The 26,381-nt window shown below is 35.5% G+C and overlaps 3 protein-coding genes and 1 long non-coding RNA gene across 4 annotated transcripts; 2 read left to right on the top strand and 2 right to left on the bottom strand.

Annotated features, from left to right (window-relative positions):
* The first annotated feature begins 2,295 nt into the window (after positions 1 to 2,295).
* On the top strand, positions 2,296 to 6,209 carry LOC117315571 (inositol hexakisphosphate and diphosphoinositol-pentakisphosphate kinase 1-like). Its single transcript, XM_033869816.1, has 2 exons — positions 2,296 to 3,818; positions 4,184 to 6,209. The coding sequence occupies exons 1-2, from the start codon at positions 3,644 to 3,646 to the stop codon at positions 4,780 to 4,782; spliced, it is 774 nt and encodes a 257-aa protein (XP_033725707.1). The 5' UTR covers positions 2,296 to 3,643; the 3' UTR covers positions 4,783 to 6,209.
* A 6,653-nt stretch (positions 6,210 to 12,862) lies between these two features.
* Positions 12,863 to 19,459, top strand: LOC117315804. Its single transcript, XM_033870202.1, is given in 11 exon segments — positions 12,863 to 12,912; positions 13,374 to 13,467; positions 14,166 to 14,253; positions 15,048 to 15,133; positions 15,416 to 15,538; positions 16,335 to 16,432; positions 16,619 to 16,653; positions 16,655 to 16,759; positions 16,957 to 17,069; positions 17,742 to 17,899; positions 18,828 to 19,459. Coding segments are annotated over 10 exon segments (804 nt in total). The 5' UTR covers positions 12,863 to 12,893; the 3' UTR covers positions 17,785 to 17,899; positions 18,828 to 19,459.
* Positions 19,460 to 20,071: 612 nt separating this feature from the next.
* On the bottom strand, positions 20,072 to 21,157 carry LOC117315805. Its single transcript, XR_004529775.1, has 2 exons — positions 21,061 to 21,157; positions 20,072 to 20,648 (listed from the first exon to the last, which is right to left on the bottom strand). It is a non-coding gene; the product is annotated as an uncharacterized LOC117315805 (long non-coding RNA).
* Positions 21,158 to 22,102: 945 nt separating this feature from the next.
* Positions 22,103 to 25,693, bottom strand: LOC117315628. The gene is made up of 4 exons (XM_033869911.1): positions 25,491 to 25,693; positions 23,736 to 23,812; positions 22,677 to 22,950; positions 22,103 to 22,246 (listed from the first exon to the last, which is right to left on the bottom strand). Exons 3-4 carry the CDS (start codon positions 22,941 to 22,943, stop codon positions 22,109 to 22,111), a joined length of 405 nt encoding a protein of 134 aa, XP_033725802.1. The 5' UTR covers positions 22,944 to 22,950; positions 23,736 to 23,812; positions 25,491 to 25,693; the 3' UTR covers positions 22,103 to 22,108.
* Between the last annotated feature and the right edge of the window lie 688 nt (positions 25,694 to 26,381).

Raw genomic sequence — 26,381 nt, 5'->3', positions numbered from 1 at the left:
CTTCATTAATCTTTAAAGCAGTTCGGATTCCCACACTATAACGATATATAGCATTGTTAGAGATTTACAAATAAAACAAATTCAATATGAACATTATTTTGACATTTGGTCCAATCCAACCAGGTGAGCGATACAGGCCCCATGGGCCTCTTGTATTTAGGATCTTGAGAATCTCTCAGCATGTATGAGTTAACATGTATAAAAACAACCAACTGGGACCACCTACCTGGTCTACATAGAATACATTTCCATATATTGTCATTTTGACAGACAAACATAGGGGCTTCAACATGTCTGGATTGTGTTTCTTAATGCAAACAAAAGTAATGCCATTACTAATTGAATTTTTCTGAAGTCCAGTGTGAAATGATATTTTGTTTGATGTACATGTTTTTCAGTTATGCTACAATGTTATTTGAATAATTCTTAGAGGCAAACTTTGCTAGTGTTGGACGCTTTTTAGTAAAACAACTTGACATGAGAGTGTTGATTTGGGGATATTTATGCTTAAAATAATGCGTGCTACAATAAGAAGTTTTTAGGAACTTGCTAGCTTCGCGAAAAGTGGATCCAGTGGGTCGATCGCCATTGATCTGTCTGTAAATAAGTGAGAGGTCGATCCCCATATACCTGTGTGTAATTGAGTGAGAGGCCGATCCACATTGACCTGTCTGTAATTTATAAGTGAGAGGTAGATCTGCCTGTAATCAAGTGAGAGTTCAATCCTCATTGTCCTTGCTTTGATCAAGTGAGAGGTTGATCCCTGTTAACCTGTCTAATCAAGTGAGAGATTGATCGGCATTGATCTGTCTGTAATCAAGTGAGAGTTTGATCCCTGTTAACCTGTCTAATCAAGTGAGAGATTGATCGGCATTGATCTGTCTGTAATCAAGTGAGAGTTTTATTCCCATCAATCTGTCTGTAATCAAGTGAGAGGTTGATCTCCGTTGACGGTCTGTTATCAAGTGAGAGATTGATTGCCATTGACCTGTCTCTAATCAAGTGAGAGGTCAATCCTTATTAACCTTGCTATTAACAAGTGAGAGGTTAATCCCCATTGAAGTGGCTGTTATCAAGTGAGAAATTAGCCATGTTGATGCTAAAACATCACGGATGATACATTCCTTTTGACACCAAAGAAGATACCGATGTGTGTCCTTGGTTGATCCCTTCCAATGTTCAGTGGTATACAATGTCTTGTGTGTGTTATGGCTTGGTCGACGACACCAATGTTAGATTGTATATGATGTTGTGTATGTCCTGAGGGGTTCAAAGGTGTTGTTGAATGAATGAATATTTTGGACCTGGTTAGGTCAGTAGCCGGTCACAAGGCACCTCATTGCATTGAAAATCTGTGGTCAGCTGAAGTCCTGGATTTTTTACCCAGCTTTTATTGTATAACATGAGAGACGTCGACCATCGTCAAAAAAACCAAGAAGACATTAGATTAAGTTTGATGTTACTCTGGTGATCAAACTGAATATTTGTAAATTCTTACTAAAAAGTGAATTGAAAGTAAACAAAAAGCAAATCATTATGAACTGCTCTTTCGTCTTGTTGAAGTAGTAAATTAAGTTCAACTACTCAAACACTATATCAAGTTTAAGCTTTCTTACGTGAAGCCATGTGTAGGTGATAGACTTATTTCACCAGTTCATCAGTATTAAATATGTGTGTAAAATAGGTACATTTAGTTTAACTTGTCAAACACTCTATCAAGTTTAAGCTTTCCTTTATGAAGCATTGTGAGGGTGATAAAAGGATGTTACCGGGTAAGACTCGGATATCAAGAACAGAGTTGGTGAGACAAATCAGAGAAGGAGTTCCGTGATTGTGTACCAATGTTAACTTTCTGTGGAAACATTTTTCTGCTTGTAATTCCTTATCATAGCATGTATTATGCTTGTTTTTGGTTTCGTTTGTTAAATCACACTTTTTTGCATGTTTTTTACCGTTTTTAGTTAGTCTCCGAAATTTCACATGACACTACATGTCCAGTTGTTTGTACCTATTATAACGGTGCTGTTATTTTAGCAGTTCTGTAAATAATGATTACCATAATGAGCAGTGACTCCATAAATTCACGTTTTTAGATTAAGATTACGCTTATTGCAGTTTAGATAAATATATGCATTTCAGCGCTATCGTAAATTAATATGACACTTATTTCTAATCAGTTTACCTGAATATACATATTTTAGTGATATTTTGAATAAAGATTTAACTTATTGAAGTTTCTGTAAAGCATGACAAGTATTTGGAGGGGGGGGGGGGGGGGGGGGGTTAAGCTACTGTTTAAAGCTGATTATGATGATTTTTCAAAAACAAAAATGACATTCATTTTAATCAAATTGAAATTAGCAGTTAAAATCACAATACCGTGCCCCTTTGTTTTATAACTCATGAGTCAAACCTCATTACTTTGGACACATCAAATTAAGAATTTACACACATCTTGTGGGAGTACATTTGTATATTGCTGCACCTCTTAATGTACATGTTCGTCTGTCAGAATTCAGCAGAAGAAAACTTTTATGTGAAGATTTTATAGTCATATTCCTTTAGGTATATAATATATTTAGTGATAACAAGATATGTGCATGGTAAATGGTTTGGTGTCTGCCAAGCACGTGGTGCACATTCATTGATAGATACTGAAAAAGCACAGGTGTAATTGTATGTTTTGATATCAAGCTTTTTGATTGGTCAATTCCATCTACTGTACCATTATGTGTGTCCTGTGTTTGCAAATATGTTTTTGAATTTAAAATTATACTGTTGGAAAATAACAGAAGTGTTACTGGATGTTATATGTTATGGTAAACTGCCATAATTGTCTCAGCGTTTTAGACATAGGCTTCGTAGAAAGCATTATTTGTTGATGAACTATTATTGCTTTGGTAATTTCTGTGTAGTTTGTTTTGAAAATTAATGATCAGTAAATGAGCAACATGTAGATCTACATTATCGTATTACCAGGGCCCAGTTGTTCAAAAGACGATTAGCTTAATCACTTGATTAATGCTAATCTCATTCCTCCTTTACTTCAAAACCTGAGAGTTACTACTCGTTAAAATGGTAAAAAAGGAAAAAACTGGCGAGTGTTATAGTTTCATATAATTTTGTCAGTTTTATCAGAAATGATTTTATCAGGATATTAGAATTGTTGTTAAACTGTGATTAGCCTAATCACCTTTTGAACAACTTGGCCCAGTAGTAATTCATTAATGTTAGAGAGTTTGAAGAGACATTAGACATGTAATTTATCAGTAAAACTTCTTTGACTTCTTTATTTTAAATATTCAATCAGCCCAAAAAATAGTTTGTAATGCAGTAAAACTTTCAAAAACGAACAGGCTTAGTACAATTTTCTGCTTATTATGAATTGAATTAAAATTCTGAAATTTGGCTCATCCTAATATATTTTGAAAGTCTATAAAAAATCCTGATATAGCAAACTATCCCCTCTCTGGAATTCATTATAAACAAGTGTTATTATATGCTGTTAAGGTGAAATATTCTTTGCCTTGAAAATTTTAGACAAGTGAAATCTCTTCTTATAAATTCACAAGACATGCAGGTATGAATTTTATGTTACCTTATATTCACTCTTCTGGGTTATGTAGCATTCGGAGGTTTCAACATGGTGCCGTCATTACGTCCCCTGGAAACCCTACACAACAAACTAACGATGAGAGATATGGATTTATTCTTCGGGCGAGTCACCACTACCAAGTTTACCGCAGTGTCCTCCCCGCCCTATGGGTCGTCATCAACCACACCTGTCGTGTCGCCGAGACCACCCACTTTTATCAAAGGTTTGTATCATATAATTTCTCATTCCTTCCTAGTGACCTGAATGGATGAAACACATATGGTTAGTTATGAAGGTTTGGAGATGTTTTTTCTTTTATTTCAAAATTATTCCCATTTATCTAGCAAAAAATATAGGACTACTAATATGTTTACTAAGAATAACTTGCGTATTGTATTACTGACATGGTATTTTACTTTTTGTAGTCACAGTACAGTAGAAACCGAGGTAAAATATTAGTACGGTCATCTGACAAAACGTTTCCCTAGTGCATAGTAGATCGATTAACCTGAATTCATATTGTTATTTATCTATGAAAAATATCTACAAAGTTTATACTTATGAGTGAGCTTGTTCTGTTTTCTCTAGGTACAGGTATCAGCCTGCCTTCCTCGAGTAACTCCAGCGCTGGTCCTTCATCACCAACATCAGGATCAACACCAGTCGACCTCGTCAGTCAGCTTCGTCTCTATATCAAAGAGATAGATTCTGGTCAATCAGAAATGCTGACAGGACAATCAGAAACTGATTCCAGCCAATCAAATGAGTTGACTGAAAATAAAACCGACAATTTTGGTAAGACCTGTCCGGTGGTCGCGGACACTGATGTGGCTAAATCGTGTGAATACACTGGAAATAGATTCAAGGTCAGTCAGACAGAGAACGGAACACTTCCAGTTAAGTCTGAAAAAAGTGACCAAGCAGAAGTCGCCGTTTCTAAAACAAACTGTCAGCCAGACCGGATTAGTTCTGATACACAAAAATCAGGAATTGGATCAGATACAAAATCAAAACAGATCAATATGGAACAGGAAGTGACATCACACGAAGAAAGAAGTAATACTGAGTGCTCTGGTGGAACTGATTACGATGAAAATTACAAAGAAATCGAAAAAACGAAAAAGTCAAAAAATGATAAATTTGTAATAGATACTGTAAGTGATGAACAACATCATTGTTGCAAATAGCGGAATCTCAGTTATTCATGAAAACGTTTTTAATTGGTTTGATATGTTGGTGTAGACCGCCACCACAGTTTAATCGAAGGATTTACCTCTAATATGAAAGATATCTGATTATCAACATAAAAAAAAATATTGTCACTGCCTATGTCATCGTAAGTGGTGATGTAACTTAACTGCATTGGAATCTGTCGATTTTTAGGTTCTGGTGAAAGTGAAACAAAGTTGGAATAAGTTGTAGGGCATCACAGTATGATAAGTTATTCCTGTCGCTGAATACCCACAAAACGTGTTCTCGTTGGATGCTGAATGGAGCATCATTTATGGATTTATTTTTGTGTGCTTTTGCACAGCTATGATACTGTTAAAGATAGCGACATAGAAACACTATACACTAATAGATAAATATCAGTAATACCTTTTCCTATGTATTAACTCTCATGGTATATATATAATTATCAATTATAATACCTATGTAGGAACTCTCATGGTATATATGTAAAATTATAAATAATAATTCCCTTTCCTATATATAGTAACTCTCATGGTATATATAAATATATAATTATAAATACCGGGTAATATCTTTTTCCTATGTTGTAATTCTCATGGTATATAAATATATATAATTATAAATAATGACTTTCCTATATAGTAACTCTCATGGTATATAAATATATATAATTATAAATAATGACTTTTTCCTATGTTGTAATTCTCATGGCATTTACCTTTTCTATTACTGTAAAAGTCACACACAATTTTTCCCTGTAGGACTTAATTGTGTTAGACTTTTAACTTTTTACATCTAATTATACATGTATTGGACTCGGTTGTTGGGATGTGACATATTCTATTATGATGATTGTACAAGTTTTTAAGTGTGAAGTATTCAAATATGATTAATGTACAAGATGTTGAGATGTTAATTATTTTATTATGATAATTATGTGAGTTGTGGAGATGTGAAGTATTCTAGTATGATAACTGTGTGAGTTGTGGAGATATGAAATATTCTAGTATGATAATTGTGTGTTGTGGAGATGTGCAGTATTCTAGTATGATAACTGTGTGAGTTGTTGAGATGTGAAATATTCTAGTATGATAACTGTGTGAGTTGTGGAGATATGAAGTATTCTAGTATGATAACTGTGAGTTGTGGAGATGTGAAGTATTCTAGTATGATAACTGTGTGAGTTGTGGAGATATGAAGTATTCTAGTATGGTAACTGTGAGTTGTGGAGATATGAAGTATTCTAGTATGGTAACTGTGTGAGTTGTGGAGATATGAAGTATTCTAGTATGATAACTGTGTGAGTTGTGGAGATGTGAAGTATTCTAGTATGATAACTGTGTGAGTTGTGGAGATGTGAAGTATTCTAGTATGATAACTGTGTGAGTTGTGGTGATGTGAAGTATTCTAGTATGGTAACTGTGTGAGTTGTGGAGATATGAAGTATTCTAGTATGATAACTGTGTGAGTTGTGGAGATGTGAAGTATTCTAGTATGATAACTGTGTGAGTTGTGGAGATGTGAAGTATTCTAGTATGATAACTGTGTGAGTTGTGGAGATGTGAAGTATTCTAGTATGATAACTGTGTGAGTTGTTGAGATGTGAAGTATTCTAGTATGATAACTGTGAGTTGTTGAGATGTGAAGTATTCTAGTATGATAACTGTGTGAGTTGTGGAGATGTGAAGTATTCTAGTATGATAACTGTGTGAGTTGTTGAGATATAAAGTATTTTATTATTGTGTGATTTATTTTATAGGTCTCTTGTTAATGTTTAACTTGATTTGTTTTTGTTGCCACAAAATACAAGGGAAACTCCATTAATGTATATATTTAACAATTGGACTTAATTGAAAGTTAAAGAGGTATGGAGTATTCTGATGTGATTGTATGTGTTACATGGTACGTGTAAATTATAGAGATATGGAGTATTGTGATATGACTATGTGTTACATTGTACGTGTAAGATATAGAGATATGGAGTATTGTGATATGACTGTGTTACATTGTACGTGTAAGTTATAGAGATATGGAGTATTCTGATATGACTGTATGTGTTACATTGTACGTGTAAGTTATAGAGATATGGAGTATTGTGATATGACTATGTGTTACATTGTACGTGTAAGTTATAGAGATATGGAGTATTGATATGACTATGTGTTACATTGTACGTGTAAGTTATAGAGATATGGAGTATTCTGATATGATTGTGTGTGTTACATTGTACGTGTAAGTTATAGATATGAAGTATTCTGATATGATTGTATGTGTTACATGGTACGTGTTACATAGTATGTGTTACATTGTACGTGTAAGTTATAGATATGGAGTATTGATATAATTGTGTGTGTTACATTGTACGTGTGAGTTGATTATTTTGTGTTACGTTGTATGTAAGCGTTCATTCAGGAACAAGAAAAGATATATTCTCTGGTCGGTATATCCCATCATAAAAATATATTCTCTAGATTATCTATATATCATAATGAATGTCAAAAGTTACAGAGATGTGGTATGTATTTGATGTATGTATTTACTGAGGTATCAAGACGTATTTTTTTATACGTTGAGAAAGTGTTGACCGGGAAATGAGTGTGTTGGTATGCTGAGGAAGCGGTTACCGGAAAATGAGTAAAGGTTGACACGGTGATAAAGTTAACAGTATAGGAATGATTCAGTTGTCCTGTATGGTTACAATACAAATACACCGAGATACAGGAGTTTCCATTTCTTACTGGACTTATGAAAGTCTTTTTTATTTAAATGTAGACTTTAACAATGGTGAACAAGCAGTCGTCATTGTCATAGGTTTTCTTCGTGTCAGGAGTCGAAAACGGCCAAATCTGTCAAAACAAAACAAATATTTGATTTTTTTTGCATGTTCATTTAATTTGAGATCTTATTAAGTTGATTACACAATTTTGATTCAAAACATCTTCGACTCCTTTCATAAATAATCTGTATGAAATGAAAACTCATTTTAGATCCTTTGTTTAGGACTTGTCTGTTAAAATCAATTATACATGTATGTTATTTTATGCATTTTTGGTCTGGTAGTTTTAGTATTCATGATTATTTCACAATGAATAGCATATGGTTAATTTTGGGAAGGAATCTCTCGACGTAAACGTTGTTAACATAATTTGTTCTTGTTTGTGAGTTTATGTTGTTCCTGTTTGTCTACTGATAAAAAGGTGATTTGTTTTAATAAAAATGTGATACATTAACACTGATTGTAATGGAATCTGGTTATGTTATTTTTGTTTGCCTGAGTGTCGCGAGGACAGAGAAATGTCATTGGCTATTTGTCGGTATGTTACCCTTAATTCTAAATTTGTCGATAGATTTTAACCAACTACATGTATAAATGGAAGAATCGAAACTAGCACACTCAAATGATTTATGGGAGTTACTGCCCTTGGATGTAATTCTTGTCCTCTTATTAAAGTTCTCAATTCTACATTTATCGACGGATCTAAAGCAGATTGATCTGAAAGGTGTGTACGACCGAAGCATTGAGTAGATTTGACAATGAGATAAAGAAAGCCTGAATTTTCCCCGTGACTATTTCACTGGCAAAAATGCAATAAAACTATATATTATAAAATACATAGAAAGTCCCCTTATACATTGAGTTTTACGTTGTAAATATGATTTTTAGCTCACCTGGACCTAAGGTCTGGTGAGCTTATGCCATAGCGCGGTGTCCATCGTCCGTCCGTCAACATTTGTTTTATATCACTACTTGTCATAAAATACTCAGTGGATTTTAACCAAATTTGGTCAGAAAGATCCTTGAGGGAAGAGGAATAGAATTTGCATTAATGATGATTCTGACCCCCAAGGGGCCAGAGGGGCAGGGTCAAATAGGGGAAATAGAGGTCATTTCTTTAAATCGCTACTAGTCATAACGTTATGAATGGATTTGAACCCAATTTGGTCAGAAACATGCTTGGGGGAAGGGGAACAGATTTTGCATAAATGGTGACTCTGACCCCAAAGGGGCCAAACGGGCGGGGCCCAATAGGGGAAAGAGAGGTAATTTCTGTAAATGGCTACTTGTCATTAAGTGATGAATGCATGTTCTAAAAACAATTCTTGATGTCTTTTAGACCTTAAAGAATCTAGACTTCATTAATCTTTAAAGCAGTTGGGATCCCCTTATTATAACCATATAATAGTATAGCATTGCTTGAAATTTACAAATAAAACGAATTGAACATGAACATTATTTTGACATTTGGTCTAATCTAACCAGGTGAGCGATACAGGCCCCATAGGCTTTTTGTTGTGTTTTAACAATTGATAGATAAGAATTATATATTGCTGTATGTAATCATCTACATCACCGCAGTTACACTATTTAAAACAAAAGATATCCTTTAATTCATTTATTCGACTCACACTGGACATTCATTTTTCACGTGAATAACGTCGATCATATGACTTTAAAAACCACTGTTCGTAATCAAGACCCACAATTGTCAACAACACACTCTATCTTTACAATCGAATGTCTGTTTATCTCACATAACTGGGAAGTTATCGTCTGAATATGTCCAGATTTGAATGGGCGAAGATACTCCAAGTGTTACAAGCGTTAGTGAGCTGCTTGAAATTTTTATCAGAACTGGATATCGTCAGCCAGAAAAACACTGATTTATCAACATGACAAGAAAGAAATTACAGTATGACCGAATTCTGAAGATGAAAGAAGACAATACCAAACTCATACAGAAATACAAACATGACCTGGAGATGTACGACAAACAACTCAAACAACAAATACAGGAATGTAAGACAGCCCTTCAGCGTGGTTCTCACATTGAAATCTTCCACACAGGATGTGAAATAGATTCCCAAATACATTTCCCTGTAAAACCTGTTCTGGGTACAGCCAGCTTCACTCCAAACAAAAATCCACGAGGTCTACTGGAACAAGCCATAGGGAAAGTGACCACTTCGGGTCAAGGTAAAACATTAACTCGATCAGTCTCAGCTTTTGATGTTCGGAGACAATCCTCTCAACAACAGAAATGTCCCGAAGATAAAGGAAATAAAGGAAAGCAAGCAGTGATAAGGAAGACACTTAAACAGTCAGCGATCAAAGTGGATGAATGGGAGTCTCCATGTCGCATCACCTCTATATGCCCCATCACGGATGACCAGGCCTGGACCAGTTATTACTTCAATAGCACACTTACTCTCCTAGACAGAAGGTCAAACATACGGCTGTGATTCGAGACATCAGTCTGTCACCACAATCATTAAGACTTTGGGTCTGTGACGCACAAAACAACATCATGGAGCTGATATCAGGACAACTAAAAATCAGATTCAGAACCAAGGAGGAACCTAGATGTATAACTGTTACAGCCAGAAACCATGTCATTGTGGGCATGACCAAACACATCTCTAAATTTACCACACAAGGTCAAATGGTGATCACTACAAGCGCTACAGGAAGTGGGAAGCCATTAGTGTGTACCCCATCCTGGATCACAGAGTGTCCTGTCACTCACAATGTCGCTGTGATTGATTTCAGTAAAACAAGTGATGGTGGTGATGGAAACCGACATGTGGTTGTCGTGGATACTGACTTCAAGAAACTATTTTTATATAGAGGTGACATCCCCAGTACATATAAAAAACACAGCACACAGGTGGTGAACCATTTAACCCCCGAAGTCTGGTGTATGATAGTGTGGGGAACCTCATCGTAGGTGACAAGGACAACTATAGGATCCTACTCCTTAGTGGAGGTGGTGAGTTCCTCAGGATCATCCACACATACACGTGCTGTATGTGGGTTGTAGATGTAGACAGGAACGATGTCCTTTGGACAGTATTTGGAAGAAATGTACAACTACTACAGTACAGCAGTATTTGAGCTATACAAAAAATACAACGACACAGTGATATGTTATAGACGTGATAAAACTATCACAGTACAGTGGCGTGTGATGTGTTTTGAAAATACTACAATACAGTGATGTGTGATATATGTGATAAAACTGCTACCTTACAGAAGTATGTGATAGCTATAAACTACTACAGTACAGTAGTGTGTGATAGCTGTGATAAAACTATGCAGTACAGCAGTGTGTGATAGCTATAAACTACTACAGTACAGCAGTATGTGATAGCTATAAACTACTACAGTACAGCTTGTGTGATAGCTATAATAAACCTACTCCCAAGGATGTTTCTGACCATAATATATTCATAACTTCATGACTATTAGCGATTAAAAGAAATGACCACTATTTCCACTATTGAGCCCAACCCTTCTGGCCCCTTGGGAGTCAGGGTCACCTGTTATGCAACATCTATTCCCCTTCAACCAAGGACGTTTCTGACCAAATTATGTTAAAATCCATCCGTAACTTTATTACTAGTAGCGATTTAAAGAAATTACCTCTATTTCCGCTATTGGGCCTCACCCCTCTGGACCCTGAAATGTCAGTGGCACCGTTCATGCAAGATCTGTTCCCAATTGACAAAGTATGTTCCTAACAAAATTGGGTTCAAATCCATCAATAACTTCATTACTAGTAACAATTTAACGAAATTATCTCGATTTCCCATATTTGACCACGCCCCTCTGGCCCCTTGGGGGTCATAATCTTCATTTATCCAAAATCTGTTCCCCTTCCCCCAAGGATGTTCCTGACCAAGTTAGGTTCAAATCCATTCATAACTTTATGACAAGTAGCGATTTAAAGGCATTACCTCTATTTCACCTATTGGGCTCCACCCCTTTGGCCCCTCCGAGGTCAGAGCCACCATTTATGCAAAATCTGTTTCCCCTTCCCCCAAGGATGTCTCTGACCAAATTGGGTTAAAATCAATTCATAACTTTATGACTAGTAGCGATTTAAAGGAATTACCTCAATTTCCCCTATTGGGCCTCGCCCCTTTGGCCCCTCGGGGGTCAGAGTCACCATTTATGCAAAATCTGTTCCCATTCTGCCAAGGATGTTTCTGGCCAAATTTGGTCAAAATCCAATACAAACTTTTTGACTAGTAGCGATTTGAAGCAAATGTTGACGGACGACGGACGCTGCGCCATGACATAAGCTCACCGGACCTTCGGTAATAATATTCAAACTTTGTTACTGTCTTGTGACATAGCGTGTGAAATCACTTCTACCTACATACAGAGGAATAGTTAAAAAAAACCTTAATTTTGTTGCAATTTTGGTAATGGGTTTATATCAGAAGTTCACAGATAGTTTACTGTAACTCTTCAAGTATTCAATTTATTTGCTGTATTTCTGGATTTTAAACCAACCATAATTAGAGCGAAGTATCCATGTATAATATTCTCTGTACTTTTTCAGATTCTCTTATGGACATGTATGAACCACCATAAGTCATCATGTAACTGTAGATAGGGTATGCATCTGACGATAATGGTGATTTAAAAATGGCGACCGGTGTCACATTGAACGGGACAAACTTAAAATGTTAAGCTTTATATAAAAAACATATAACGAGAATTTGACATCCAGAAAAAAAGGTGATTTTACAATCATGAGTAAAGATAACACATTGTAACCAGCATGATCATAAAAAAAAGATAAGAAATATCAAAACACGAAGAAAGTAGTCAAGCTAACCAGTCTTGGCAAAGATTACTTTCATCAACTCCACAGTAACGGGAAGTGACATGCTCATGCCTATAAAGGTTTGTATTATCAGTAGATTAGATAACTATGGTGGCTCGTTAGGGCCAAGTATCAAATCTCGCACTCTCGACCTTAGGTCGAGAACGCGAGAATGCGAAAACGCGACGGCGAGGGAGCGAAAACGCGAGATTGCGAAAGACCGAAAACGCGAGAATGCGAAAACTCGACGGCGAGAATGCGAAAACGCGACGGCGAAAACGCGAGATTAATCTCGCACTCTCGCCGTCGCGATTTCGCTCCCTCGCCGTCGCGTTTTCGCATTCTCGCGTTCTCGACCTAAAGGCGAGAACGCGAGATTAATCATTAACGGCCGTCCTCGCACTCTCGCTCCCTCGCGTAAGGAAGTTCCCATAAGTTCACATGCGTGTGGAGGATCGGGGTCCTTTTCCTAATTCGATTCGGCAAATAAAATGGCTTCGAGTTTCGAAGGTAAGTGTTAGACTTTATACTGTTGTTTTCATGAATAAATCGTCGTTGTTTGATGACAAACGTATACGGTAATAGATAGAACATAATCATGACAGGTCTGCTGTGTATATATATAGATATGTCGGTGGGTGATGGAGATGCGTGGGTATGGGCGGCGGAAAGGCCATGTACGGTAGGTTACATTCTTATAGACAACGTTTAAATTGTTAGCTTATTACTTCAGATAATTGAGGTGTACATTGAGGCATGTGACTGTATCAGACCGAGGGCTAGACTAGACTCTAATTAAACTTTTTTTTAATTTCGATCCCACGTATGGGCGGCGGAAAGCCCGAAAGGGGCAAAATCCATTAAAACAAAACCTATGTCAAAAATCATATCAATAAACTTTCTTTTCAAATCAACATTGGTTTTGTTTTAATGGATTTAATTAATGATATTTATTTGTTATGGAAATATAGATACCAGGGATGATATATTGAGGGATTTGTTCTTCAAAGATTACACCAATTTGGAAATGCAAACAAAGCTGCACTATAAAGGAATTAGTATGAGGTAAGTGGGCCTAATATGCACTAGCTTGTAATGTATACACGTATTATGTTTAAGGATATAGAACAGAATATAGAAAAAGGTACATGTATGTGTGTCACACAAAACATGTTGAACATGTAAGATTTTAGAATGTAATGAAAATTCATCTTTATGAAAAATATAGATATAGGCCCCTAATTTTTAATTAAATTTTTTTTTGACTTCAATGGAATTCGAATTTATTGAAATTTCACATACATGTAAAGAATAATTTGCTCTTTCCTCTGATAGGCTTAATATTTGCATAAATTTCTATTGCTGATTTCAAGAGATATTGCATGTTTCAGTTCTTAAAAAAGATAGCAATGTAATTATTTTAAGTAAGAATAAAAAACCTTTAAAGTATAATAATTTAGTTAATTATTAACTTTGTTTTATTAAGTTTGGGACCCCCAAAATAAGTTTATCATGTATATCATAAGTTTATCATATATATTTATCATAAGTTTATCATATATATTCAAATAAATATATAGTTTATCATAAGTTTATCATATATATTCAAATAAATAATCTGTACTAGGATCTGGTCACTGCTTTGTTTATGCATGTAGTTGTAGACCCGATCGACATATATCTGCAATACAGATTTGTTGTGTTTCTTATATTATTTTACACTTTTAAAATGATATGTATTCTGATACGCCTTTTCCTTGTAGTAGTCGTTCAATAAAAAGACACTTGAGAAGACTGGGTTTGAGGCAACGTGGAAGATGGAGTACACAAGAAATTGTTACGGCAATTCAGGTAGTTCAGTTGACACCTAGACCTTCAGATCAATTACTATAGTTAATATTTGTCCCTTATTTTTAATATGTCAGATCATTTGTACATGTAAGTCAAGATCATGATTCTTTCTAGGTGTACCATGCCAATAGACCCACCTGTTATAAACATGTACTTAGATATATGTAAAGATAATATAAGCATGTACCTGGTCAGTATGTCACTTACAGTTTAGACTATAATGGTCTGTTTAACAAATGATACTGTTTCCAATCAATTTTCTATTTACATATTATACTCAGAAATATATTGCTGTAAAAAAGGTGAACTATTTTTTATCAAAATTTAATATTGAATGAAAAAAATGGGAAAATTTAATTAATAATTCTTAAACCCTTTTTTTGAAATTTTTACTTTTAAATGCATACAATGTTTACTCCCTTGAACTTGTTGGCACAACTTTCTCTCTCTGTGTGTCTGTAGGTCAATTCGACACAATCACAGGCAATTCTGAAATTAATTATGAATGAAGATTCATTGGTGAATGAAAATGTGTGAAAGTTAAATTGTCTATGTATGACATGTTTGCATTGTTATAAACTTGATAAAAAAAGAATAAAGATTACAAAAAAAAATTCTTCACTATAGAAAACTGACTTTGGTGATGCAATAGTATACTACTATAGCAGCATTGCCATACAATGGTATATTCATGAAGGTACATGTTTTGATAAACGTTTGTAATTTTGAATAATGTATCTTCCAATTCAAGGCAACAGTGTATGATAATATTATCAATATATTGTTAATTTAAGGAAGAAATAAAAGGCAGTGGTCAAAACCTGGGATACCGCAGCCTGACTAAGAGACTTTTGACAAAGCATGGCATGGCAGTTGGAAGGTAAATACTAAAATCATTTAACCTTTTTCATTGATTATAATTTAATCCTACAAATTCAGTGAGATAAAACACTTCTTTGTATCTGTTTGCATTATATACTTCCACATTCATGACATCATAACCATGTTTTTACTTTCCAACTGGCCCGTATTTTATCTTTCAGAGCTTCCAGAAAAGTGTTAATGTTATCTGACTTTGATATAGTACATATATTGTATGATATTGCTAAATGTTGTAGACTGATATTTTACACTAATCCTGTTGTTGACTTTATTTTTACAGAAAATCAGTATCTAGCATTCTTAGGCAAATTGACCCAAAAGGTGTGGAGCTTAGGACACATCACTGCCTGATCAGGAGCACATACTACAACAAGGGGCCCAACTTCCTGGTCCATATAGATGGGTATGACAAATTGAAGCCTTTTGGATTAGCCATACATGGCGCCATCTGTGGGTGAGTTTGACAAAGTCTGTGAATATTTCAGTATCTTAATTAAACTTCTTTTAATATGACTGTTCAAAACCCCCTTTGCTCTTGATCTCTTGTTTAACCCTAAACAGTTATTGTTATTCACTGTCATTTGAAAAGGCAAATAAGTGGTAAGTTAATTTTTTCTCTTGGAGGGCAGCATGTATCTTTCTCTAGTTGCATAACATGTATATATAGGAACTCCCTTGGTTTCTTTTTGTGATCTGTACCAATATACATGTATGTATGATAGTTTTTAGACTGATTGTGATAAAAGTGACCAATAGACAGACCATCTTGATTCAATCGTTCTATTACTGTAGTTATTATGTCACAATATGATGTTATTCCTATTGGCATGACTGTTAACATAGAAATGGGAGAGAGAGAAAAGCAGGTGAAAATATCATACTCAATTAAAGTTCATTTAATGGTGTGCAGCAATATCTTTCTTATCTAGTTTGAAATAAGTATCATTATGGTTTATATAGTAACTTTGAAGTTTTAATGCATAGTAATAATGAGTTAGTATCTGAGTATTCCTATATAATTAAATTCTTGACTAAGTCTTCTTTTAATTCAAGATCAAACTGCATATAACAGGAAAAAAATCATAAAATATTGCCATAGGTTATTTGATATCAATTTGGAATGAAACCTAAGTTTCATGAATTGTATTTGAAATTGCTCTTGTTTCAATTGTAAAAGTTGTAAATATTTAATATTACAGATTTTCACGACGTGTCTTATGGTTAAAAGTTGCCAGAACCAACAATGACCCAAGAGTGGTTGCCTCATACTTTCTAGATTTTGTAGAAGAGATAAATGGTATGTAAAGCAAAACTTTAAGGTGAACATTCATCATGTATTTTAACAATTTAAAGTAATGCAAAAGCCAACACCCTTGCCGCCAAAGTGATACCTATATGTCTCAGGTGACACAAAATAGATTCCTTCCTCATTAGCATTGGTATAATTTACTTTCAGTTTTGTTTCTTTATCAAAATGATTTAGGAGTTCCAAGGTGTATTCGGGCAGATGGTGGGACAAAAAAATGGTAGTGTGGAAGATATGCTAAAGGCCTTGAGATGGTATGACGATGATGATATGAGTGGAGAAAAAAGTGTAATAATTGGTAGCTCTACTTCTAATCAGGTAAGATATTATTTGCTTGTGAAAAAGACACACCCATGAAATATCTGAATTTATAATGCCACCACAAACGTTCATTGAGTGTCCTGCCATGTTTCATGACCACTTGCCCGTACCCCGACAAGATATGAGAAGCTATTAAAAAATTTTATGCTGAAATTGGCCAATAAATCACTATATTCAATCATTCATTGTTGCAGAGGATTGAACGCTGGTGGAGGTCAATGCGGCAGATGGGGATTGGGTTTTGGATCGACTTTTTCAAGGATTTAGAATATCAAGGCCTTTTCTCCAATGCAATTGAGATGCACATGTAAATAGCATTTACTCTGAGACACTTGCATCATTATACAACGACCATAGCCAAGCACATTTAAATTTACAACGACCATAGCCAAGCACATTTAAATTTACAACGACCATAGCCAAGCATATTTAAATTTACAACGACCATAGCCAAGCACATTTAAATTTACACACGATATCCTACTTCGCATCTTCACCAAAACAGTGGTGACTAACAAGACCCATTTGATTCCTGTACAGCAATAGCATGCATATTTGATGTTCATCTACTGGCATTTCAAATGTGAATGAAGTAAACTATTTTGATAAAAAGGCAATACGATATAGCTTTTTTCACTTTGTCTAGAACTCTTCAGTCTACCAATGTAAATGTACCCCAGACTTGGTAATGCAGGTACATGTACATCCTAGTCAGCAGATTTGTCCTGCACTAAAATGAGATCACCTAAAAAGACCATTTAGAATTATCTCTTACATACCACTAGACGTTTCTTCCAATAACATTAATGCTGCTAGGTTAATATTGGATTTCTTTTTAACAATTGTTTCAGAATTGTATATCAATTATTAAGGTGTGAAATCTCCAATTCCTTTTGTTTATAAGTCGCATTGATTATGGAAATGTTTTGATTTTTCAGATTTTAATTTTACATACATTTCTTGTTTATTTCTTCAACAGAGAATGCCTTAGGTTCTGTTTTACAAAAATAATTCAGCAATAGTTGAATCAAATACGACATGACTGGAATCATCACAACATCAGGATGACATCCAGACAACCAGAGGAGTGTCCTTCTGGAAAACCAGAGATGATGTATCTACACCCTGAGCTATACGGTATTGTTAAATTTTTTGTTACAATTTTTTTTAATTTAATTTAGGTAATCTTAACCCAAAGGGTCATCGACATTGTTCGTCTACCATTCCAAGCCTTCATATATGTGTTTCATAAATAATAACACTTTACTGGTGGTACATTAACTAATTTAATAATGAATTTTAATGAAACTTTGCTAGAACCAGAAGGAATTCATCTTTGTTAAAATAAGGTTCCTAACAGCCAGAGACATAGTGTTGTGGCCTAAAAGTTCCAAAGGGTTAAATTTCTCAATCTTTAAAATCCATAAGTTCTAGAAATGCTACCTCTAGAAATTGTTCAGGCTGAGCCCACGGGACTCCCCATTTGTCCACAGGGAGGAATCAGTTTACCATATATAAGGAAATAAATGTCTTGCATCTTTATTCACATAATATGAGGGTGTGTAATGCATTGTGTGTTGGCAATACTGAATTCTGTGATGTGAAATGGGAAACTTAATCCTAATGAGTTGGACTAGGTGATGTGGCAGGAAAAGTGATTACATATAAATGAAATAATGATATTGTATATAAAAGTTTATGTCCAGTTTTAGAATCGATGAAGATTATTTTAAGTTACGAAATAAAAGTTGTTGGTGTAACCCCCCTGTTGTCCCCATTTTACCCCAGGGAGATACAATATGATCCTTTTTACAATTAGATCATTGATACTTTATTTGAAATTTTCAATTCTTACCTAGGACACCAACATTGTTTCTAGTTTATTGCCTATAATTATGATTTTATCGATTTTAACAATTTGTATTATTTCATTTAACTCTGCATTGTCAGATGAATATATACTTGGCAAGGTACACAAGCCTCCCGCTTTTGCTTTCAATGCCAATCTTAATTTTAAAATTTTGATTACCATATATTACATGTATATCATAATGTTATGTTTTAGGGACAGTGGATTACAAATTTTCAGTGAAATTAAGTGATGTGGAGTCCTTGAAGAGTTTCTGTAGTTATCCAAGCTGCTATGGATGCACAGAGGAGATGAAGGAACACTTCACGTCTATTTTGCTTGAAGGTAGAAGTGAGCCTATACATTCTGAAGATGCAAAGGAACTGTTCCAATGGATGTTACAAAAGATATAGATTGGATAAGTTGACAATGTGATGAGGATTGTGACAATAATAGTTTATCCTCAAAAACTTTAAAGATTAACAAAAACAAGAGGCCCAAAGGACCTTAAATGGTTATCGGACTACATTGAGTATGTCAAACTTCAAAAAGTAGTATAACCCATAATGGTTGAAATGTTGGATACATGTGACATTAAAAGTAGGTCAAGCTTATTCATTTGAATAAAATTGGTATTCCTCCATCCCAGCAAGCTACAGGCCCAACATCAGGTCTCTATATATATGTATCTAGGTTATTGAGAAGTTTTTTTTAAATATCATAGCCTTTTTGACCCCAGTCACATTGAAAGTGGGTCAAAGTCATTCAATTAAACAACATGGTGGGGCTTTGCATCAGCATGGTACAGGCCCAATATGTCAGATGACCTTAATAAAGAAATAACATGAGCTAAATCTTCCAAATTTATTTTTTATTTGATTTGAACATCAATCAAAAAAAGAAGCTAACACTCAGAATATTAATGTTCATCCTTTCTTGTAAACAACTGAAGACACTGCATTGGAATCAAATGAAATTGTCAGTGAAATTCTCTAAATCATTGAAAATAGCATGTAATTGAAATTATATCCAGTCTTACCACGTTGAACCTAATGTGTGTAATATAAACTGGATCTGTTGCCCAATCGCATTTGATTAAATTGAAATGAGTCCAGGATTTAAAAGCTATTTTTAAAGGAAAAGCTTATGGAAAATGACAACATGCGAAATCAGATTGCAAACTATACACATTTGTCTCCTAATTTAATGTTGGGTAGAGGGATTCAACCAACAGGTTATAACACTTGTTGACCCTAGGTTAGTTGACTTATTGTGTCATTCTGACATACTTTTCTTCATGTCTTAAAATCTAATCTTCCACAAAATGCGAAATCTAATCTTGAACCAGTGACCTTCACCTTTACATGACCACAGGTCAGTTGGTTCTCAATTTGTTTCTTATAAACTTTGCTTCATAATTCCCTTAATGCCATTACAAAATATTAATCAGACGACTAATATTGAAGTTATCAATTTGACCATACATATCTATTAAGTAGTAAGTCTATTCAGTAACAGTGATCTCATAGTTGACATTTTGACCACAGATTCAATCCCACTTTGTATCATTCATCACTTCTCAACTCAAGTTTTGCCAGGAAGCCAACTTCCGGACAAACAGACAGACGACGGAGACAAATACATTGATCTCCAGTTTCATCGGCAGGGGCCTAAATAAATGTTCTTCACTTGAGGTTAGCTGCTATACATCTAAAAAAATTGGCACAACATGCAATGAAAGCCTTGAACACAATTTTAAAATCCAAGAAACTTTGCTGTCATGAAAACGTTTTGATTGTCAAACAAGATTAAAACCTCCTGCCCATTTTATTGCTTTTGTAATTGTATCCTGAAACTCGTCAGGATCATCGAAACCACGCCATATTGTTAATATAAGGGCACAGGTGTGGGCTGTAGGAAATTGTTTAGTGCTTCCAAAGTACACTTCCAGAGATATTTCAAATCCTAGTGGAGGAATGCTTGCTGCTCCAGTCCAAAAGGATAACACCTCGTCTAATGAAATCCCTGTGGATCCCCCTGAGAGAAAAAATTAAAGATACTATTGTCACAGATCTATTTTTCTAATACATGTATCAATTGCTACATAAATATCATAAAAAACATTTTGCAGAATACAGGGCATGTGACACTTATATAGAAATCTTTCAAACAATACAAACATACCCTCAATGTTTCATTGCTTAAAGATCATCAGTTCATTAAACAAATTCATGTTTTGCAGCTGAACATACAGATCAACTATACGCTGTAATGCAATATAACCATTTAAATATTGAGCAGCTCGGATTAAGTTTTCAATTTATAGCTTGAATTTTAAAGCTGGTGAAAGTTTGTATTCTGAAACACATTTTGGTCTGGCAGAATATTCTACACAAAAATCTATATGCCATTATAGATACAAATGGTATGTGTTCATAATGTAAATAACCTTCTGAATAGGCAAGAAAAGCTTCTAGACAATACAAAGCCTGTTCCTCGTGCCTCTTATTGTTCGATCCATCAGGACTCCAGTTTACCTTGTAAAGCTCCCTGATGTCTCTGAACCGTAGAGCTTTGCTGGTCTGGGTGAAGAGTTGAAGAAAAGACTTTGGGGCCAGTTGGACTGCATCTAGCAGTCTTCCCACTTTGTTCAATCCATTCCTGAACTGAACAAATTCTGACAGGACTCTGAAATGTAATAGACACATTGATACATGTGCATATTTCTGTTGTATGCCTATACAAGGTCAATATATATGTATGTTACTATCCATGTAAGCAAACTATGGTGGATTATATTCACTTTGGGGTGAGACGCCGACATGGACGCAGGCAGTGGGGTACAGCATTAGCTCGGGGTTACTCATAACCAGTGAGCCAATATTAATAGTATTACCAAGGGCAATAACTCTTTAGATTACTTTTGAATCATTTCCATTTTAAAACTCGAAGATCTTGTCAATATATATCAACATACAAAGGTTATTGTTGACAGACAGACCAACGCTGGAAGCCACGGTATGGCATAAGGTCACCTTGGTCCTTTAGACCAGGTGAGCTAAAAATTCAAGAACTTATAGCGTCTGAATTTTGATAGATATTATGTTGAATTTTAGGAAAATTAGAATTGCCTCTCTTGTCTACACTTGACCATGTCTGACACAAGTTCTTACCAAGGACTCTATACACACTGACTTTCAAAATGAATTTAACTAACCGCACGTGAGTAACCCTACATCGCTGAAACTTCATGTGTGAAAAATTATCTTCCTTTTTGAAAGTGTTCAGTTTGATCAATATCACTCGAGGGTTGAAGCACTGTCAACTTTTGGCGTTATGTACGTACAGAGAGCTGATGAGGAAAACTATAGTCTCCCCCCTTCCGCAGCTTCACTGTTTACCATGGACTTTATAATATTTGAATCATCAGAATTATTTTTCATTTTTTTTTCAATTTAGCTGGAAAACATTTGGCTCTGACTTACCGGTAGAAAATTTCATTTTTTTAGGATGTCCATTAGTTGTTTTTTCTCAAAATGTGTAAAATTAGAGATAGACAAACTCTGTTCCAAGCACCAGTCACTGATTTTATCCAGTTGATTGTGGTACTGCTTTTCATCAAGTGTATTCTGCAGCTAAAAAGGAAAAAAAACAACATTATTTATGTAAGAACGTTTTATAGCACACCACTCAATGTACCTATACTGGCAAAATCATATTTTTATATTTATTATACTCCAGTATCAGTGTTCTAGAAATGGTTTTCAAGGATGACGTTCAACAAAGTTCGAATTTAAGGTAATCATACTACAATATTCACATGTTCAGGTGGAATGAATATGCACATAAAGTAAATTTGAAGTCCCGCCAGCATGAAGAAGATATCGATGAGGATGAAGGTTATTCAAATTATAAAAGAAGTAGATGATTTTTTGACGAAAATTGACTTATCCCAATTTGTACATTTATTTGCTTAAAAAAGAAGACTGTGTTGCTTAACCCAGTATACTACATTGTTAAATGAGCCAAGTATACTGATTTATTATGTAGATCATATCAACTCACCAGAATTAATTTCTCTCTGGTTTCCCAGTCGAAGATACAATCCTCCAACAAGGGCAATGTTTCTGTCTCCATAGCAACCTCTCCATCTAACACAACATTTGCAACAGCTGGATGGAGAACTGGTATACTTGGCCCACCATGGAGGAGGGAAAAGGCAACCAGTTTGCCTGCCAGTTCATAGAATCCTTGAGATAATTTTTCAAGGTCATGCCGAAAAAAGTTCTGCCCTTCCTGACCCTGAAAAATTTTCCCACATATCTCTGCCATAAGACCTCTGAAACATGAAAAAATATCTATTGATGGATTTGTGGACCAATGAAATGATTACAAACTGAACTTTTAAAAGAAAAAGAATCTGATCTGCGGCTAGAAAATAGCTTTTAATATGCATGAATACCCTTCCACCAATTTGAAAGTGTCACTGAAATATTAAAACATGAATTGTATGAAAAACTGATGATTGAGGATTTTATAAGGTTATACAGGAGCAACTGTGACCTCAACATTGACCTTGGAACCTGGCTGATACAAAAAAAGAACATCTCTGAGATATTCTGTGTATATACATGTACCTTCATCAAAATATTATTAAGAAATGCAGAACCTAGAGTGACGATACTGAATCAGTCAATGATTTTCTATACATTTTATAGGTAGAGCAAAACCAATTGCATCTCTTACCTAGACTCTAGAGTAAAGAACCTGTGGAGTGTGGGAGAAAATTTTCCTATTTGACACTTTATTAACAAGAATCATATCGAGGATTGTATCGCTCACCTGGTTGGATTAGACCAAATGTCAAACTAATGTTCATATTCAATTTGTTTTATTTGTAAATCTCAAACAATGCTATATATGGTTATAGTGTGGCATGTAGTGATTTAAAGGAATATTGCACAAAATTATTGCATATATATATTAGTCCGCCTGAAGTAGCCTGGGAGAGCAGAAAGGCCTTGCAGCAATGTTTTTCATTATCTTTTTATAATCTACCTTTCGAGGACATATTACATTTTCTTATATACATGTACTACTATCAAATCCACTCAACTCTCTTACCATGTCATCTTTGAACGATTGCGTGAGATGGCCACATCCAATCTTCTCCAGGATGACTTCAATTGGATCAACTTCAACTGCGAACAAATTTCCTAAAAGTGCAGTAAATACAATCTTCAGACAAACATAAAAATATACAATCTAAGGTCAAGCAAAATTATAGTTGTGATTCCTCTTTCCAGACTATCACTATTCTTTTTAATGCTGATCCAATCGGTCTCGAGTTCAAACCAAATTTCATATTCTAATTGCCAGTATAGCCACTCAAAACAACGTACTATCCCCTAAATGCTGACCCTTTTTGAAACATTTCATCAGATTTATCATGCTCTGACCAAGTTATACATTTTAGTTCATAAATCACAGAGGATCTGTGTAAATAATTGTCAGGTCCAGATATTTGGACACTTGCTTGATAATGTACATCAATGATCGAAGGCCAAACATCACCTGTTTAAGTGTTAACATTATACACCCTGTGGTAGGTTAGTCTGTAAGGTACTGTATGGTAGCGATGAGCTACCAGTCCTTTGAGATTCATTTGACATTGTAAACAGAATTTGTTATTACAGATAATGTACAATTCTTAATTCTCAATTAGTTACTCACATATTTGTAAGACAATTCATGAAGTAGGAGTCTGAAACGTAGCTGTCAACTTTGTAAGAACCGCCATATTGAAGAGAGCGGGTAATACTTAATATTAGGCCTAGATCCCAAACTTTAAAAACCCAGATTTCAGTTTTTGCCAATAAGAAAAAGGAAGTGGCCCAGGGGCCTTATTATGGTCGGACAGGTCACCTGAATTCTGATAGTGATATGAACTAATTATACCTTATCCCCTCCCTAGGGAGAAATGCGAGACCCATGCCATGATTCATAATTTTGGTAAAAGACCTTCAGACCCTTCCATGTATGGAAGTTGAATATACTGTACCAAAGGTAGAAGTAGCTAGAGAAGATTTTTCAAATTTCAGTCAATTTGAGCACTTTTCGCCCCTCCCCTCAAGTCCCTGGGGGTCAGACAATGCCAATGGCACAGGGGCTTGGCACGATTTTCCACATGATGGTCCATATATATATGTATTATAGTGTCACTATAATACATATATATATGGACCATCATTTGGAAAATCGTGCCAAGTCCCTGTGCAAATGTATGTACTATTCAACAGCCATCCCATACTGATAGTTCTAGTATGGTTTAGACTATATTATTTTCTATGGCAATTGAATAAATAATGCTAAATATTATGTGTTCCCTATATAATCTACAGTAAAATTTGCCCCTACCCGGGGGAAACCGAGACCCCAGGGACAGGGTCATGAAATTCACAATTTGGTAAAAGACCTCTATGAAGAGTACCGTATTTGAATCCACTGTTTGGGAGCAGAGAAGATTTTTGAAATGCTAATTTAACTATTTTGGCCTCGCCTCTCAGCACGCAGTCAGTGCCAATATATGCATACTATTCAACAGTCATTTCAAACCGACAAATCTAACAAAGTATTTTTTACATCAATGAATCCTAAGGAAAAATATTACACGAACTAAATACACGGTATGACATCTTAAGTTTGATTTTAAAAATCAGTCCAGCCACGTGGACAGGTGGTCGAGTAGCCCGAATGATTCTGGTCGTTTTATGGCCAGATCGCAGGGAATACATTCCTTAGCTAGTCGTAACAACGAAGGTTGAAATACTTTCAATGCAAAGGTGTAATATGTAACAAATTATTGATAAGGGTACTTACTTGTACTTTCAGAAGTTGAAGCCATCTTGTAAGGGCGCGCGGTGAAGCATCCCGATCCTCCAGACGCTTTGAGTTAAACACGCATGTGAAATTATGGGAACTTCCTTACGCGAGGGAGCGAGAGTGCGAGGACGGCCGTTAATGACTAATCTCGCGTTCTCGCGTTCTCGACTTTAGGTCGAGAACGCGAGAATGCGAAAACGCGACGGCGAGAGTGCGAGATTAATCTCGCGTTTTCGCCGTCGCGTTTTCGCATTCTCGCCGTCGAGTTTTCGCATTCTCGCGTTTTCGCTCTTTCGCAATCTCGCGTTTTCGCTCCCTCGCCGTCGCGTTTTCGCATTCTCGCGTTCTCGACCTAAGGGAGTTATGTGTACAGAACTGTGTGTTGGGTGTGTGTACAGACATGTGTGTTGGGTGTGTGTACAGAACTGTGTAAGGTATGTGTATAGAACTGTGGGTTGGGTATGTGTACACAACTGTGTGTTGGGTGTGCGTATATAACTGTGTGTTGGGTGTGTGTACAGAACTGTGTGTTGGGTGTGTGTACAGAACTGTGTGTTGGGTATGTGTACAGAACTGTGTGTTGGGTATGTGTACATAACTCTGTTAAGTATGTGTACAGAACTGTAAGGTATGTGTACAGAGCTGTGTTGGTAATATGTACAGAACTGTGTGTTGGGTATGTGTATAGAACCGTGTGATGGGTGTGTGTGTGTAGTACTGTGTTGGGTGAGTGTACAGAACTGTGTGTTGGTAAAATGTACAGAACTCTGTGTTGGGTATGTGTACAGAAATGTGTGTTGGTAATATGTACAGAACTGTGTAAGGTATGTGTACAGAACTGTGTGTTGGGTATGTGTACATAACTCTGTGTTGGGTATGTGTACATAA

This window comes from Pecten maximus, chromosome 17 (genome assembly GCF_902652985.1).
Source record: "Pecten maximus chromosome 17, xPecMax1.1, whole genome shotgun sequence".
NCBI classification, from domain to species: Eukaryota; Metazoa; Mollusca; class Bivalvia; order Pectinida; family Pectinidae; genus Pecten; species Pecten maximus.
Note: the sequence above shows the minus strand (reverse complement) of the source record. Positions and strands in the feature narration are given on the sequence as shown.